The sequence below is a fragment of the Pipistrellus hanaki genome, assembly GCF_964339955.1.
Source record: "Pipistrellus hanaki genome assembly, chromosome: 1".
NCBI classification, from domain to species: domain Eukaryota; kingdom Metazoa; phylum Chordata; class Mammalia; order Chiroptera; family Vespertilionidae; genus Pipistrellus; species Pipistrellus hanaki.
The window spans coordinates 2,557,961-2,573,143 of record NC_140503.1 but is presented as its reverse complement, the minus strand read 5'-3'; the positions used below and the strand labels follow the sequence as shown (position 1 = coordinate 2,573,143).

The 15,183-nt window shown below is 40.2% G+C and overlaps 1 protein-coding gene across 6 annotated transcripts in view; it reads right to left on the bottom strand.

Annotated features, from left to right (window-relative positions):
* PPP4R4 (protein phosphatase 4 regulatory subunit 4) overlaps positions 1-15,183 on the bottom strand; it is a 75,454-nt gene that overhangs the window by 14,862 nt on the left and 45,409 nt on the right. For all 6 annotated transcript variants that reach the window (XM_084896525.1, XM_084896524.1, XM_084896526.1 and 3 more), the window contains 9 exons: positions 12,210-12,332; positions 11,028-11,197; positions 10,220-10,339; positions 9,754-9,831; positions 8,717-8,800; positions 7,427-7,609; positions 3,095-3,200; positions 1,264-1,411; positions 183-327 (listed from right to left, as the gene is read on the bottom strand). In XM_084896525.1, the coding sequence (XP_084752651.1) occupies positions 183-327; positions 1,264-1,411; positions 3,095-3,200; positions 7,427-7,609; positions 8,717-8,800; positions 9,754-9,831; positions 10,220-10,339; positions 11,028-11,197; positions 12,210-12,332 (1,157 nt within the window). The remainder of the gene's footprint in view (positions 1-182; positions 328-1,263; positions 1,412-3,094; positions 3,201-7,426; positions 7,610-8,716; positions 8,801-9,753; positions 9,832-10,219; positions 10,340-11,027; positions 11,198-12,209; positions 12,333-15,183) is intronic.

The following is a 15,183-nucleotide window of genomic DNA, read 5'->3' as shown; positions in this document are numbered from 1 at the left end:
CAATCAGTGCCTCCTACACAGCCCCATCCGAGCATACCCTGGGCATGTGCCCACACCGGGAATCAAACTGGCAACTTCTCAGTACACGGGACAATGCCCAACTAACTGAGCCACACCAGCGGGACTGATAGAGACTATCATAATGCAAGAAATACAAACGCGGTGGCGAGCAGAAGACTCACTCTTTTTACAATAGCCAGGACATCCTTGTCTTTTTCTTGACAAAGGAGTTTCCGCACGCACATCTCTAACTGCTGGAGAAGGTGTTTATCTTCGGGGATCTTCAGAGTAGATTTCACTTTGGGCAACAAGTAGCAAAGTTTCATTCTATAACAAAGTAAATGCTATTTACTTGTGAGTAAATGTATAACTTAAATGTAATTACTGTATAATAAGAGTGACATAAAACTGAAAGAAAAGCCCCGTTGTAGGTGGCCTGAGAGTGCATTTCTTGTGCAACAAGTGCTTAGGAGCGCCTGGAGTGAGCGGAGTGTCCGGTGCTGGGATGCAAAGGTGAGTGACAGCAGCAGAAGCCTCTGGTGCCGTGGAGCTCACGCTAGCACGAGGGGAGGAGGGAGGATAAACAAAGAAAAATGTCAGAGAGTGGTGGTGCTGTAGAGAAAAACTACATGGGAAAAGACAGGGGAGAACCGGAGGAGGGGAGTTACGATTTTACAACAGGTGGTCAGAGAGGGTTTCAGTGAAGGTTTCACTGAAAAGATGACATTTAAGCAAAGACCTAAAAAAATAATAATAATAAATAAAAGGGAATGAGTCACAGGAATACCTGAACACTGCAGGCAGTGGCTGCAGTGAGAGAAAATGTTCTGTAGGGACAGCTTGCCTAAGTGCTGCCCAAATGAGCAAACTGGCCAACTGGATGAGAGGGTAGAATGGGCAGTGAGGTCAGCAGACCTTCGAGCAGCAGCAGGAGGCCAGCTCATCCGGGCCCTGCAGGCCACTCTCCTGAGACCGGCTTTGTGTGTAAAGTGCAATGAGAAGCCAGGGAGGTTTGAGCAGAGGAGTGAAGTTACCTGACTTAAGGGTTTTGTTTGTTTTTTATATTTTTATTGATTTCAGAAAGTGGGGGGGGAGAGAGAGAGAGAGAAACATCAATGATGAGAGACAATCATTGACTGGCTGCCTCCTGCAAGTCCCCATTGGGGATTGACTAAGAAAAACATTTTGCATACCGGTATATTTATTATAGTACATACATGAAAATACATTTTTCCAAATATTTTCTTGGATTGATAACCATACCTCACATTTGCTACTGGATCATGTGTCAGTTCAATAACAGGCAGAAAGAAATATTTACAGAAAAACGATTTGGAAAAGAGCTCTATAATAAATTCACAGGTATCCAAAAATCGAAGTCTATTCCAATAACTTTTTCCTTGGCCCAGTTCTAAAAACAAAACCAAAAAAATTAACATAAGTTTAATTTTTCCTACATGAAAATACATATGGCAGAATCAGACATAAAACCTATGCCATATTTCTTTATACCCACAATTTATTTAGCAAATACAAGAGATAAGAGAACAAAATTATATTATATACCCCAGTTTTGTAAATCTCCCGAAGTTAATAATACATCAAAAAACAGGGAAAAAAATCTATTAAACATTGCATTCAATCCCATGAGAATTTAGTAAATATTGAATGATACATCTACTATTTTTGATCATCCACTATGTGTTAAGTACTTTAAACATATTATCTCATTCATTCCTGGAAAACAATCCAATGGGACAGCCCTACTTATCCCTCCTAAAAGATAAGGATACTGAGGTTCAAAGACATTCCAGTGGCAGAGCGGGGAAGTGCAGAGCTAGAATTCAAACATAGGTATGTGTAACTTCAAAACCTTTCAGCAACCAAATCAACTGTTGTCTTCCTCCTTTACTTAAAATGCTTTGAAGTAAAGAGTCATATGTAAATACAGTACTATTAAAATAATTCAGATCAAATTAAAAGAATAATTTTCTCCCTTATTATATAAATGTTCAAAGGCAACATTTTTAATATTTAAAACCAAATTCTTTTAAAATGAAAAAGTTTAGCCCTGGCCAGGTAGCTCAGTTGGTGAGAGCATTGTGACCATACACCAAGGCTGTGGGTTTGATCCCCAGTCAGGGTACATATAAGAATCAACCAATGAATATGTAAATAAGTGGGATAACAAATTTATGTTTCTCTCTCTTTTCTCCCCTCTCTAAAGTCAATCAATAAAAATAAATCAATAAAACATTTTAAATTTAAGGTCCTACCCAATTAAAAATAAAAATTTAATTAAAATAGACTAAAAAATGAAACATTAAAATATACTAAGCATAACTTTTCATAAATGAAATTTTATGTACTCTAATGTTTTGAAAAGCAGCAACCTATACTTAAAATGGTAAACTCCAGAAATAATTAGAAAATCTCTTTACCTGCCTATGCTGGACAACAGTTTAATAAAAGCTTAAAGACATGATTATCAAAGCAAGTATATAATAATTAACAAATTCACTAAGTAGATATAGATGTAGGCCACTATTTTTAGAGTTAACACTTCCACTAAAGGTTTTTGTCTTGATTTTGGCCCTTAGCAAAATAAAATAAATTTGCATTTGTTAATTGACTTAATTTTTAACACATTATAAGCCACCTAGACTCACAGATTCACATTTATTCAACTCTATTCAAGAAAAAAAACACAAAAAACTCATAATTAATATTTAAAATAGAAAGATAAATGCTTAGATTTATGGATATTCTTTTTATATTTTAGTTTCAAATTATTTTTCATTAGGGGAGAAACTAGGCTTTCAGCAAAAGTATACATATTTTAAGTTCTCAATTGCAGAAATTCACACACAAAAAAGGCCCAGAATAATTATTACTCTCATTCATCACACTCTGATCCTGTCATATAGATTTCCAAAACAAACCCGAAAATTCCCTGTGACACTCAAACACAAGCACTCTAGGTAATACCAACATCAGCCCCACTACTCATGGCAAAATGATACGCAAGTCAGAGAGAATTAAGACCAACTGCTTTGTTTACCTTTTTCCAAAATCTCAGACAGTGATTACTCACGTTCAATTAACTTTTGAATGACCTCAAGTCTCTGTTCTTGTTTACGATTGTAACGTAAAAAAATGCATAAAGTTCGTGACGCTGCCTTCTGGACAGGTAAGACTTTCTTAAAGAAAGAAGAAAGACAATTAAGCTAGTCTATGAGCATACATTCTGAATAACTTGGCCCACAAGTCAGTTTTAAGTTACTGAGTAAAAGAACAGTGCAATCTGCTTCTCCAATCACTGTACTCATAGCCCTCTGACGTCTTCATAATTTAACGTTAATATCATTCAGACAAACCAACTTGTCTCTGTAAGACATCACATGACAAAGTTAATTTAATTAGGCACAGTCATTTCCATATCATCCAGGTTTGATTCATATTTAACTGTTGGATTCATATTTTCTTGCCACTTCATCATAAGTGACAATCTCCCCAAATACATTCTCTTAGTCATTCCCTGGACCAGACACTCGTTTATTTAACAAACTTTAGCTAGAACATTCCCTGCCTCGGGTACACCACTGAAAATGTGCCACCTCTACAATGTACATCTAGAGATTCCCATGATGAGGTATGTTCTTCATTCCTCTGGCTCACTTCTGGCTCTTCAGCCTCCCTGCCATTGACTGTGATCCCTGGTCCATCCCACGATAATAAAGCTTAGAATCCAAAGGACACCATGTCACTCTTACAGGGTACTAAACTCTGTTGTCCTTTGGATTTCTGTCCCACCACTGGGAACCTCAATACTAAATGAATTCAACCATCCACCTATATCAGGTTTTGGCTCCAGATACTTGTTAGAGAAAAATTTCTTAACCAGATATACAGGGTGGGGCAAAAGTAGTTTTACAGTTGTTCATATGGACAATAATATAATAATCAATAAATAATAATACAAGAATAAACTGTTTTGCATACTTATAACTGTAAGCCTACTTTTGCCCCTCCCTGTATTGTGTCCTGTATTAGTTCATGTTCACCATCTTGGCTTACATATCCTATGTAATAGAAGGCTAATAAGCAAATTGTCCCCTCGACCACTTCGATCAGGGGGTGGGGCCAGCTGACCAACCACCCATGTTCTCCCCTATGCCGGCCCGGCCTGATCAGCCCTCATAGGGGCAAGCTGGCCGGACCTCACGCACAGGGCCTCACACACTGGGCCTCTAGTAAGCATTATAATATTCAATTCTTGAAGACTCAGATTACTATAATGGGGAGCTTTAAAATTCAAGTAGAATAAAACTTTACATTGCTGCCGGTACCGGTGTGGCTCAATGGATAGAGCGTCGGCTTGGGGACTGAAGGGTCCCGGGTTCAATTCTGGTCAAGGGCATGTACCTTGGTTGCGGGCATATCCCCAGTAGGGGGTGTGCAAGAGGCAGCTGATTGATGACTCTCTCTCATCAATGTTTCTAACTCTCTATCTCTCTCCCTTCCTCTCTGTACAAAATCAATAAAATATATTTTTAAAAAAACAAAAAAAAAAACCTTTACATTGCTGAGAGAACATTGCCTGCTATCTCATTATATATATATGAAAACCTAAGCAACTGGCTGGCCGCTATGACATGCAATGACCACCAGGGAGCAGACAGTCAATGCACAGGCATGGAAACATGGAACAGACTGATAAATCTTGGAGGGAAGGGAGAAAGGGGGGAGGGTGGAAAGAGATTAACCAAATATCTTATATCATACTAGAGGCCCGGTGAACTGGTGGGTCCCTCAGCCTGGCCTGTGGGGACCAGGCCAAAACCAGCTCTCCGACATCCCCCAAGGGATCTTAGATTGCAAGAGGATGCATGCCAGGCTGAGGGACCCTACCAGGGCACTAATCTGGGCACCGGGCCTCTAGTATTCTATAAAACTGTTTGCATTGTATGAGATGCTATTCTGTGTAGTGTTTTTAATGTATTGAGTGTAAAAAAGAAATGTTCACTACAAATTAGAACAGAAAATTTAAAAAGTACACATAAGCCGAAGCCGGTTTGGCTTAGTGGATAGAGCATCCGTCTGCGGACTAAAAGGTCCCAGGTTCGATTTCGGTCAAGGGCATGTACCTTGGTTGCGGGCACATCCCCGGTGCGGGGTGTGCAGGAGGCAGCTGGTCGATGTTTCTCTCTCATTGACGTTTCTAGCTCTCTATCCCTCTCCCTTCCTCTCTGTGGAAAATCAATAAAATATATATTTTTTTTTTAAAAAGAAGTACACATAAACAGAAATACCACAGAATTTAAAAAAAAAAAAAAACCTAGATACATGAACAAATTATTCTTTTCTTTCGTTTTGTGTATATAATAGAATTTCAAATGAATATATGTTACTTACATGAAAAATACAGATATTTTGTACTCTACAGTATCCTATATAATAAAGAGGGAATATGCTAATTGCTCCTCATACCATAGCACAAGATGGTTGCCCCCATGTAGTCAAAGATGGCCACCACAAGATGGCCAGCAAGGGAGGGTAGTTGTGGGCGACCAGGCCTGCAGGAAAGGGCAGTTGTGGGGACCAGGCCTGCAAGGGGAAAGTAGAGGTGATAAGGCTGACAGGGGAGCAGTTAGGCATCAATCAGGCTGGCAGGGGAGTGGTTAGGGGGTGACCAGGCTGGCAGGCAGAAGCGGTTAGAGGCAATCAGGAAGGCAGGCAGGCGAGCAGTTGGGACCCAGCAGTCCTGGATTGTGAGAGGGAATTCCAACTGCCCGTTTGGGCCGGGCAGTCAGACATCCCTTAAGGGGCCCCAGATTGGAGAGGGTGCAGGCTGGGCTGAGGAACACACACCCATGCACAAATTTCATGCACCGGGCCTCTAGTTAGATATAAAACTAAACGTAAATTTTTCTTTTCTCCAGAGAATACTGAAACAGGAGTGTCTTCTTTGGTCATAAAAAGTGTGCGGTAATAATCATGTATCTCTTTTTATGTGTGGAATTACCTCCTTGTAAAAGAGAACAATAAACAAATCTCTGAGGCTTACAAGTATTTTGTTCACACTCTATGGTTATAAATCATTTATCTTTCCTAGTAAGAGAAGCTAAAAATAAGGAGTAATTATGTAGTCTTAGTTTTCTAAATACAAACATACCTACTAAGTAATTAAATTGAGAAAATAAGGCCAAACTTCATAGCACTTTTTAGTACGTGTAAGTACTGGTATATTTACTTATCTTATCATCTATCCCTCTGCTCACCACCACCACCTCCTCAGAACACAAGCTCCACTAGAGCAGGACTCTGTCTGTCTTGGTCACTCCTGTATCCCACTTCTTAGTGCCCGACAGAGAGCAGGCACTCAGAAAAGTAATATCTGCATAAAATAGCCAGTAAGTCTGCTCAGTTCTATGTGAAGTTCCAATGTGGCGCACTCCTGCACTGACTTCTGCCAAGGACGTGATTGCTACCAAAGTCACTGGCAGCCTTCCTCTCCGTCATGTACCTTCATCCTCCATGCTTTGCTTTGATACATGAAATCAGCTTGTAGAAGTGTTAGTTCATGAGACATATGCCTATAACTTTTAAACTTAACTAGTAAATGACACCAATGCCATTTTTTTCTCTTTTTAGTCTTTGAAGCCAAAACTAATTTGGGTTTTTGAGATGGCTGCTAGATTTCATTCTCTCCCTTTTACTGAGAACAATGAGAATTTAAAGTACATTTTTAACAGTGTCTAAAATGTATTTATACGGAAATTCTTATACTTCAAACAGTGGTTGTAGGATGCCATGTAACACGTACAATGAGCTGCGGGTTACATAGTCCCCTCTGGGAATTCCTGTGGAAAGGGCAGACAGCGTCGGCAATGGGAAGTTTATGGACACCTCCCCCGCTTCTCTCACTGCCCTCCCCACCTGCCCGCTTCTGATTCAAATGTTAAAGTTATCCCGAAGGGATCCATGTTTTTGGTATAAGCTTTGCCTGTTACACAGCCACTCTAGGTGCTATTTTTAAGAAGTAGCCAAACTAATATTAAGGGGACTGAGGGAACCTTGCCAAAATGGCAGGGTGGAAGGAGGCAGAGGCCAGGACGCATAAAAGGTGTTCCTCAGAGCAGAAGGGCACTGGCAGTGGAGGTCGCATGCTCCTGTCAGCCTTCCTCTGGGGACAGACAGACCGCGTCAGGCTGAGGTGCACGTACTGGCCTCTCCCTGGCGCTATGCAGACAGGGGAGTGAGATGTCACCGGCCCCTCCTCTCCCGCGGGCAGAAGATGCCGAGGGAGAAGCAAACCAGGAAAAGGCCTCCTTCCGGCAATGGAAGGAGCGGGGTGCTCACCGTCTAAAGAATGTGAAAACCGTGCTAGGAACCCCAAAGGAGAAGGTAAAGGCGTGGGGCTCACATTGGTCATCATGATTGTGAACATTCTTTGTAAGAAACGGTAATAAATCTGGTCACTTGATATGACGTGTGGCAGACAGGCATATTTCTGTAGCAACTTCTCGTGGATTCTCCATTTTAAAGAGGCCGCAGCCCGCTGTTCAGCAGCCGTGAGTGCTGGAATCAAGTCAGGCAGGGACGGCAGCTGAAACGGAAACACACCGAAAGCCAGCGACAATAAGTCCCGGGCAGGATTCCGTCAGACAAGTCACTAACAGCACTGAGGGAGGCGATGCTCTTGTTCGGTTCTGAACATGGGAGGCATCTCAGCTGTCACAGGGAGACAATCATCTGATTAAATTAAATGCTTAAACAAATATCAAAAGCCCTGGCCGGTTTGGGTCAATGGACAGAGCGCAGGCCTGTGGACTGAAAGGTTCCAGGTTTGATTCCCAGTCAAGGGCATGTTCCTTGGTTGCCGGCACATCCCCAATAGGGGGAGTGCAGGAGGCAACTTATCGATGTTTCTCTCTCATTGATGATATATCTCTATCCCCCTCCCCTCTCTCTTCCTCTCTGTGAAAATTCAATAAAATATACATATTTTTTAAAATATAACCAAAAATAAAATTTACTAGTTGTTGGAAACAAAATTTTGAAATAGAGACTGGGACTCTCACAACCCTTCTAATTGAAGTAAAGTTGCCCTGGCTGGTTTGCTCAATGGGTGGAGCATCGGCCTGCAGACAGGGTCCTGGCTTCAATTCTGGGCAGGGCACATGCACAGGCTGCAGGCGCAAGCCCCATTAGGGGTCATGTAGGAGGCAGTGGATCGATGATTCTCTCTCATCATCGATGTTTCTATTTCTCTCTCTCTCTCTCTCCCTTCCTCTCTGAAATAAATAAAAATATTTTTTTAAAAGCCCACAAACAACAAAAGAAAACCTATTCAAAATCCAATACCAAATTTAAATAAATAAAGTTAAATTTATTCTATTTCACTGTCAGCCAACTTTGACTTTCTAAATTCCTACTCCTTTGTCCTTACAAGTTGTTATTCTTAGAATAATAATTAATGTGAATAAAAACTGAAACATAAAAAATTCCAAGGACTGCAAATCAAGCCGTGGTAGTATAAGAATTGTAGAGGAAATTCAAGCTGCGCAAACTCCAACAGGCATTTACTGAGCAACTACTATGTGCCAAGCACTATTTTAAGTGTCTCCCACACAGCCTTTCACTGACTCCTCTCAACTCTGCAGAGAAAGATAGCACTTTACAGCGTTCAGAAACATCTGACATATGGGATTACCTTACTTTCTTGAATACTGCTTTCTCCGCCAGTAGACATAAGTTCCAAGATTTCTGGAAGATGATCTATAAGAGCATCCAGGACCTTTTAATAGAGATATTGATTATTCTTGTGGCAATTACAATGTTTTTCTGATCTTAGATTAGTTAACTTCACATGTCAACTCCTACACAGAAACAGTGCCATTTACCCAACAACATCCTGGGGTTCCACTTTCTTACGTGCCTGCCATCTTCCTGGAGGGTCTTGGAGACATGATCACCTGCCTTGATCAAACTACCTGTCACCATCACACTATACTAACATATACTAAACTGTATTGCCTCTTACTATCTTTAAACAGTCTAGATCTGAGACAGCTACACACCGATCTGCTCAAACACGTTTGAAAAGCGCCCTTGGTGACGCGGAATTGCACTATAGCAAGCTAGTATCATTTAGGTGACTAGAATATACTATCACATCAAAAATTAAGTATTTCAAGTATACTCCCCACGTAATGCTGAGAGAAAAAAAGATATAAAATGTGATATAACATAGGGTTACAATTGTATAAAATAAAAACCTTTATATAGAAAAAATAAAAAAATTTAACAAAATACTAATAGTGATTGGAACTAAAGGTACTCACTCTTTTAAAAGTTTGTCTACTTTTTGGCATTTCCAAAATTTTCCTGAACAAACAAATATGTATGTACATATAGGGTGTTCCCAAAAAATGTAAACACACTTTGAATAATTATTAATTCCAATGGATTAAATCTGAAAAGAAACAAACATGAATTGAGCTATCAGCTTTTAGTAGCGTATAGATTTGGGGGGGAACATCCTATATACATATATATTTTTTTTAACTGAATATATTTTAAAACCTAATTTTTATAAGAGACCTTCCCAGCTTTCAGTCTCTTACACAGTGGTAGTGGACTCCAGGGTTCTGGGGCTGGCCAGCTGAAAGGCTATCCAATTCCCAGGAAGGTACTGATGTGCTCAGACTTAACATAACACAAGTAAAACTCAGAGTAAGAAGATATTACCTCCAGTGATTCGTCTTGTAATAACGTTATTAGTTCTTTATGTATTAAATACACTCCAGAATTCAGAAGTTTAGACACCTAAAATTTAACAATAAAGTCTCTCAGATTTGACTCTACTAGACATATAAAGGCTGTAAGAATTATTATTCTTAAAATTACATCCCTGTTAGATAAGTCTTCTAAAATGAGACTAGGTTAAAACATAAATATAACATTAGATTTCGAGAAAGATTATTACATAACTAGCTTTACAGTCTGCTATAACATGCTAAAGTGTGCGGGCATATGAGGGTGAGAAACAAACATATGGCATGGAAGTGCAGGAAACCGAGTTTATCAGATTTAGGACTAGACTGTGAAATAAATATTTTCTAATACATCTATAAATAGAAGTGTACAAAATACCAAACAATCATCTAGTTAATAGGTAGAATTAACAACAAATATATCACTTCTTCAGACTTACTTCATAAAAGCAAATGGCAATGGTGTATCTGACGGGTACTTCAGGGTCATGACAAAGGCAGAAGAATGTAGAATAGAGTTCCAATTGGAAATTTTTAGGGTCAACAAAAACAATCATGGCCTGGTGGAGGTGGAAGGAGAGAAAAGCATGCATCTATACATAATATTATAATCATTTCACTTAAATTGAAATCATGTCCTCTGAATCATAATTTACTTAGAAATTATATTTGGGAGATCCAAATGTATGCATATAATTCTAATCGTATATAATAAAAGCCCAATATGCAAATTGTCCCCTCAACTGGGAGTTTGACCTCTTGCTACGACATGCGCTGACCACCAGGAAGCGACGTGGAACATGGCAGGCGCCTGCGATGCAGTGCTGGCGGTTGGTGGCACTGACGATGGGCGGCACTGGAGGCGTTGCCAGCCCTGATGAACCCGACAAGAGCAGGACCGCAGTGGGATGGTGGAGCAGGTGAGGGGGTGGCACCAGGCCAAGGTGGGGTGCCAGGTGGAGCTGAGGGGCTGCAAAGCTAGGGGTGTGCGCTGGGCCCCAGCTTGTGCCCCCAACCTTGCAGCCCAACCTAAGGGACCCCATCTGTGCATGAATTCGTGCATTGGGCCTCTAGTTTATACATAGAAGTCCAAGTCAATTACACCAATATTTACTAGGTACCTAAATATATACCAGACACAATGCTAAACAACAGGCATCAATATGGCAATATTTTTAATGCTATCTATTCGCATAATTTTAAGTAATAATAAAAATGTTGAATCAAAACAAATATATAATTTATTACCGGAAGGTTATAAGCACAGTTCTTCCGCACTGAAATGTATTTCTTCTCCTGCTCTAGGAGTTGGGGTGGAACCTGGTTTTCATTGTGTCCATTTTCTTGCTGCAAACCTAATGTACAAAGTTTCTTATAAAACTCCAAAAATCTCAAGTGTTGATCTGGAGTAAAAATTCCTAGAGAAATGTAAAACATTTGTTCAACATTTTAATTGAAAATAAAAATGAAAAAGATAAAAGCAAAGTACAATACAAATTAGAACAGATTATTTAAGCAAATGGTTAGAGATCATAAAAGCAACAAGTAAAAAAGGGTAACTGTTATTAAGAAATCTAAAGGGTCTACTGTTTCACCTTATGTTGATTTTAATAATATTTTAATTTTAGTAGCATAAACTATGCAATGCAAGAATTATGCCTGTATTAATTTCTGCAGCATAAGTCACACTGCAGATCTAACAAGTCACTATAATACTAATAGTGTGGCTGTTATTGCTACTTATTCATGGTAAATATATTAAATTGACTGCTAAAAAGACATGTATATATGTCTGCAGAGGAGCTTGAAAATTGAATCTGAACGATGGCAAAGTAAACTCAAAATATTTTTTATCAATAAACTGGTTCCATTAACTATGTTAGGGAGGTTGGAACTCAGTATGAATTTCAATATATTTTTCAATCACCCATTAGAAGTCTACAATCCACATAAAAAGTTTTACTATGCTAGATGTGTATAACTTAATTGATGATTACATTATTATAGTAAGCTAAGATCTGACTAATATGTTCAAAGTGCCAACTGTTATGTTATTCTACATTCTAAGCTGAAACTATCATATGATACATTAATTATTCAACAGATGATTAATAAGGGTATACTTACTATGTACCCATAGTTAACATACCTGAGCTTCTTTTATCAGATACAAACTAACACATAAAATATTCAGGAATGTAAAGGCCTCTACCTACTTCACTCTGTCATCGTTCAATCAAACAGGTTCTATTAGTAAAAAAGGTCATTTCTAAGTGTGTTCTAAATTATGCTACCAAAACTCTAAGATCTCTTAAGAGTTTACACACTTAAAGGTAAATTTTACAACTCAATGGCTGAGGTTTAGTGAGAAAGGTAAAAGAAAAAGGAAAAATTATCTATAACCTTGAAATTCTTAGGGATACATCATACCGTATAGTCCATGGCATAGTTTTCCTAAGTGGAAAGATAAGGAAATAAGAATTGATTCATCTGCTTTGAAAGATTTTTCACAAAATGATTTCACTAAGGGGAGTATAGTTTGACTTCGATCATCTGGAAAACAAACCAAAATAAAACATATTTTAAATTCACTGCTTGTACTGCACATCTGGAAACTAATACATACACATAAATTCCAGAAAGAAATATTACTATGCTAGCCACACAGTAGTAAGAAATTTCTGAAAATAATAAAGATGGCAGTGTATAGTGAAGAAAGGGTCAGAGGAGAGTTGAAATTATTAAAAACTTTAATGCCAGGCTGAGGGGTTTACAGTTTACTCGTATATCGGGGGCATAGGGACTCCTATACAATAAAAGGATAATATGCAAATTGACGGAATGGCAGAATGACTAGTCTCTATGATGCACACTGACCGCCAGGGGACAGACGCTCAATACAAGAGCTGCCCCCTGGTGGTCAGTGCATTCCTACAGGGGAGCACCGCTCAGCCAGGAGCTGAGCAACAGCCGGCAAGCACAGCGGCGGTGACAGGAGCCTCCCCCACCTCCGCGGCAGTGCTAGGGATGTCCGACTGACGGCTTAGGCCCGCTCCCCGTGGCTTAGGCCCGCTCCCCGTGGCTTAGGCCCGCTCCCCGTGGCTTAGGCCCGCTCCCCGTGGCTTAGGCCCGCTCCCCGTGGCTTAGGCCCGCTCCCCGTGGCTTAGGCCCACTCAGGAGTGCGCCTGAGTCATCAGTCAGACATCCCCCAAGGGCTCCTGGACTGCAAGAGGGTGCAGACCAGGCTGAGAGACACACCCCCACAAGATTCGTGCACCAGGCCTCTAGTAATATTTAGTGATTACAAATTTAAAAGCTAAGATGATTAAGGTTTTGAGCCTGAATAATTAAAAATTTTTAATATCACTAATACCAATACATGGGAGGCAGGCACAGAAAACCTTTCTGACTCTCTCTTGCATCCATCTCATGACTTTCTGCAACTTTTTTATTGAAATTAAGTTAGTTTATAATATGTTCTATACAGTGAATTTCTTTACTATTACTTCTTGGATAAATCTTTTTTTAAATGTTGATTGATTTATTGAATATGCCTGCTTAAGTAAAAAGTTTCTGATATATTAGTAATACTTAAATCTTGATTCTAAATACTCTGAATTTCCCAGTTATCTTAAACTTTCAGAAATGAATCACTATTTTATTAAGGGTCAGTCTGACAATACTAAGTAAAGTGCTGTAACAGGCTTATTTGTATTATTGTTATTATTGTTACGAGAGGCCCAGTGCATGAATTTGGGCACCAGTGGGGTCCCTCAGCCTGGCCTGTGGAATCCGGCCGAAACCAGCTCTCCAACATCACCTGAGGAGTCCCAGAATATGAGAGGGCACAGCCAAGGCCAAGGTGCCCCACTAGTGCACAACTGGGGCCAGGGAAAGACGCGGGAGATTGGCCAGCCAGGAAAGGACCACAGGAGGGCACCAGGGCATGTCTGGCCCATCTCTCTCAGTCCTGATCAGCCAGACCCCAGCAGCAAGCTAATCTACCAGCCAGAGCATCTGCCCCCTGGTGGTCAGTGCACGTCATAGCAAGTGGCGGGTTGACTGCCCCTTGGTGGTCAGTGTACATCATAGTAAGGGACTGAGTGGCCTTAGCATATATCATTAGCATATTATGCTTTGATTGGTTGAACGGCCAACTGGACAACCGGACACTTAGCATATTACGCTTTTATCATATAAGATTATAATCACATTTCAGTATCACCTGTACTGTTTTAACTAAATGACGTTCTTTAGACAAGCGTTTATTTAATTTCTTACAGAACAAACATATTAAGTAACAAGATGAAAGTTAAATGACCTCTGCATTGAGAAAATGAGAGCAGCAAAGAAGCCAAAAGTATCAAAAACAGTGTGATCACAGTTTGCACAGCTGGCCTAATGCAGGGGTCTGTTTACCTTTTCTGTGAGCTTTCTAGGCTTTGCAGTTTATCTACTAAAACTACTCAGCTCCGTCACTGGGGCACGGTGAGCTACAGAGAATACCTGAGCAGGAGGGCACGGCTGGGCTCCAATAAGCCTCACTTACAAAGCCAGGGCCGGGGGATTGGCCTATGGGCCATAATTGGCCAACCCCGTGGTAGAAGGAATTTGGAAAGATGTCAGAGGGGAAAATATATTAGAACTGGGCCCTGGAGCAGGAGAAGAAATAAGCTAGGGAAAAAAATAGAAGGGAGAAAAAACAGGAACGGAAAGAGCATGTGGAAAGGCTAACGGTCTGAAAGAATTTGGTGTATCACGTGAGGAAATAAAGCCATGAATACAGGTTAGGCCCAAACCGCCAATCACCAAGTGTGGGCCAGAGAAGGGGAAGAGATGAAAGCTGATACCAATTTTCTAGTTTGGATGCCTGGGGATACCCCATCATTAGGGCAAGGAGATTCATTTTTTCAGTCATTCAGTGTGCAATGCAGTTTGTATGCCTCTGGCTCATCATACAGCCTAATATTAATTAAAACATTCATACAAATTTTTGTCCACATTGCAATCATCTTTAAGAGGCTCTACAAATTCAGGTAAGCCCGGCAGCATGGCTTAGGAACCAGGAGGACAGGCTCAGGCTGTGGGCTGTCTCCAGTGCAGAGTGTGCAGGAGGCAGCCGGTCAGTGATCCTCTCTCTTCATTGATGTTTTGATCTCTCTCTCCCTCTCCCTTCCTCTCTCTGAAATCAATTTTTTTTTAATTTGGTAAAATTTTGTTAATCCAACTCAATATAATCCTACAATTCTGCAATAGCGTTTTATAGCTGAGTACTTAATATTTACCCCTGCAAATTTCATCTTACCAGAATGGTTAATGTTTACCGATAAACTATAGAAAGTCCAGAATTAGTCAAGAGTCTAGTCACACACTCAGGAGAGAAGCTCATTGTCTTTGTGATTTA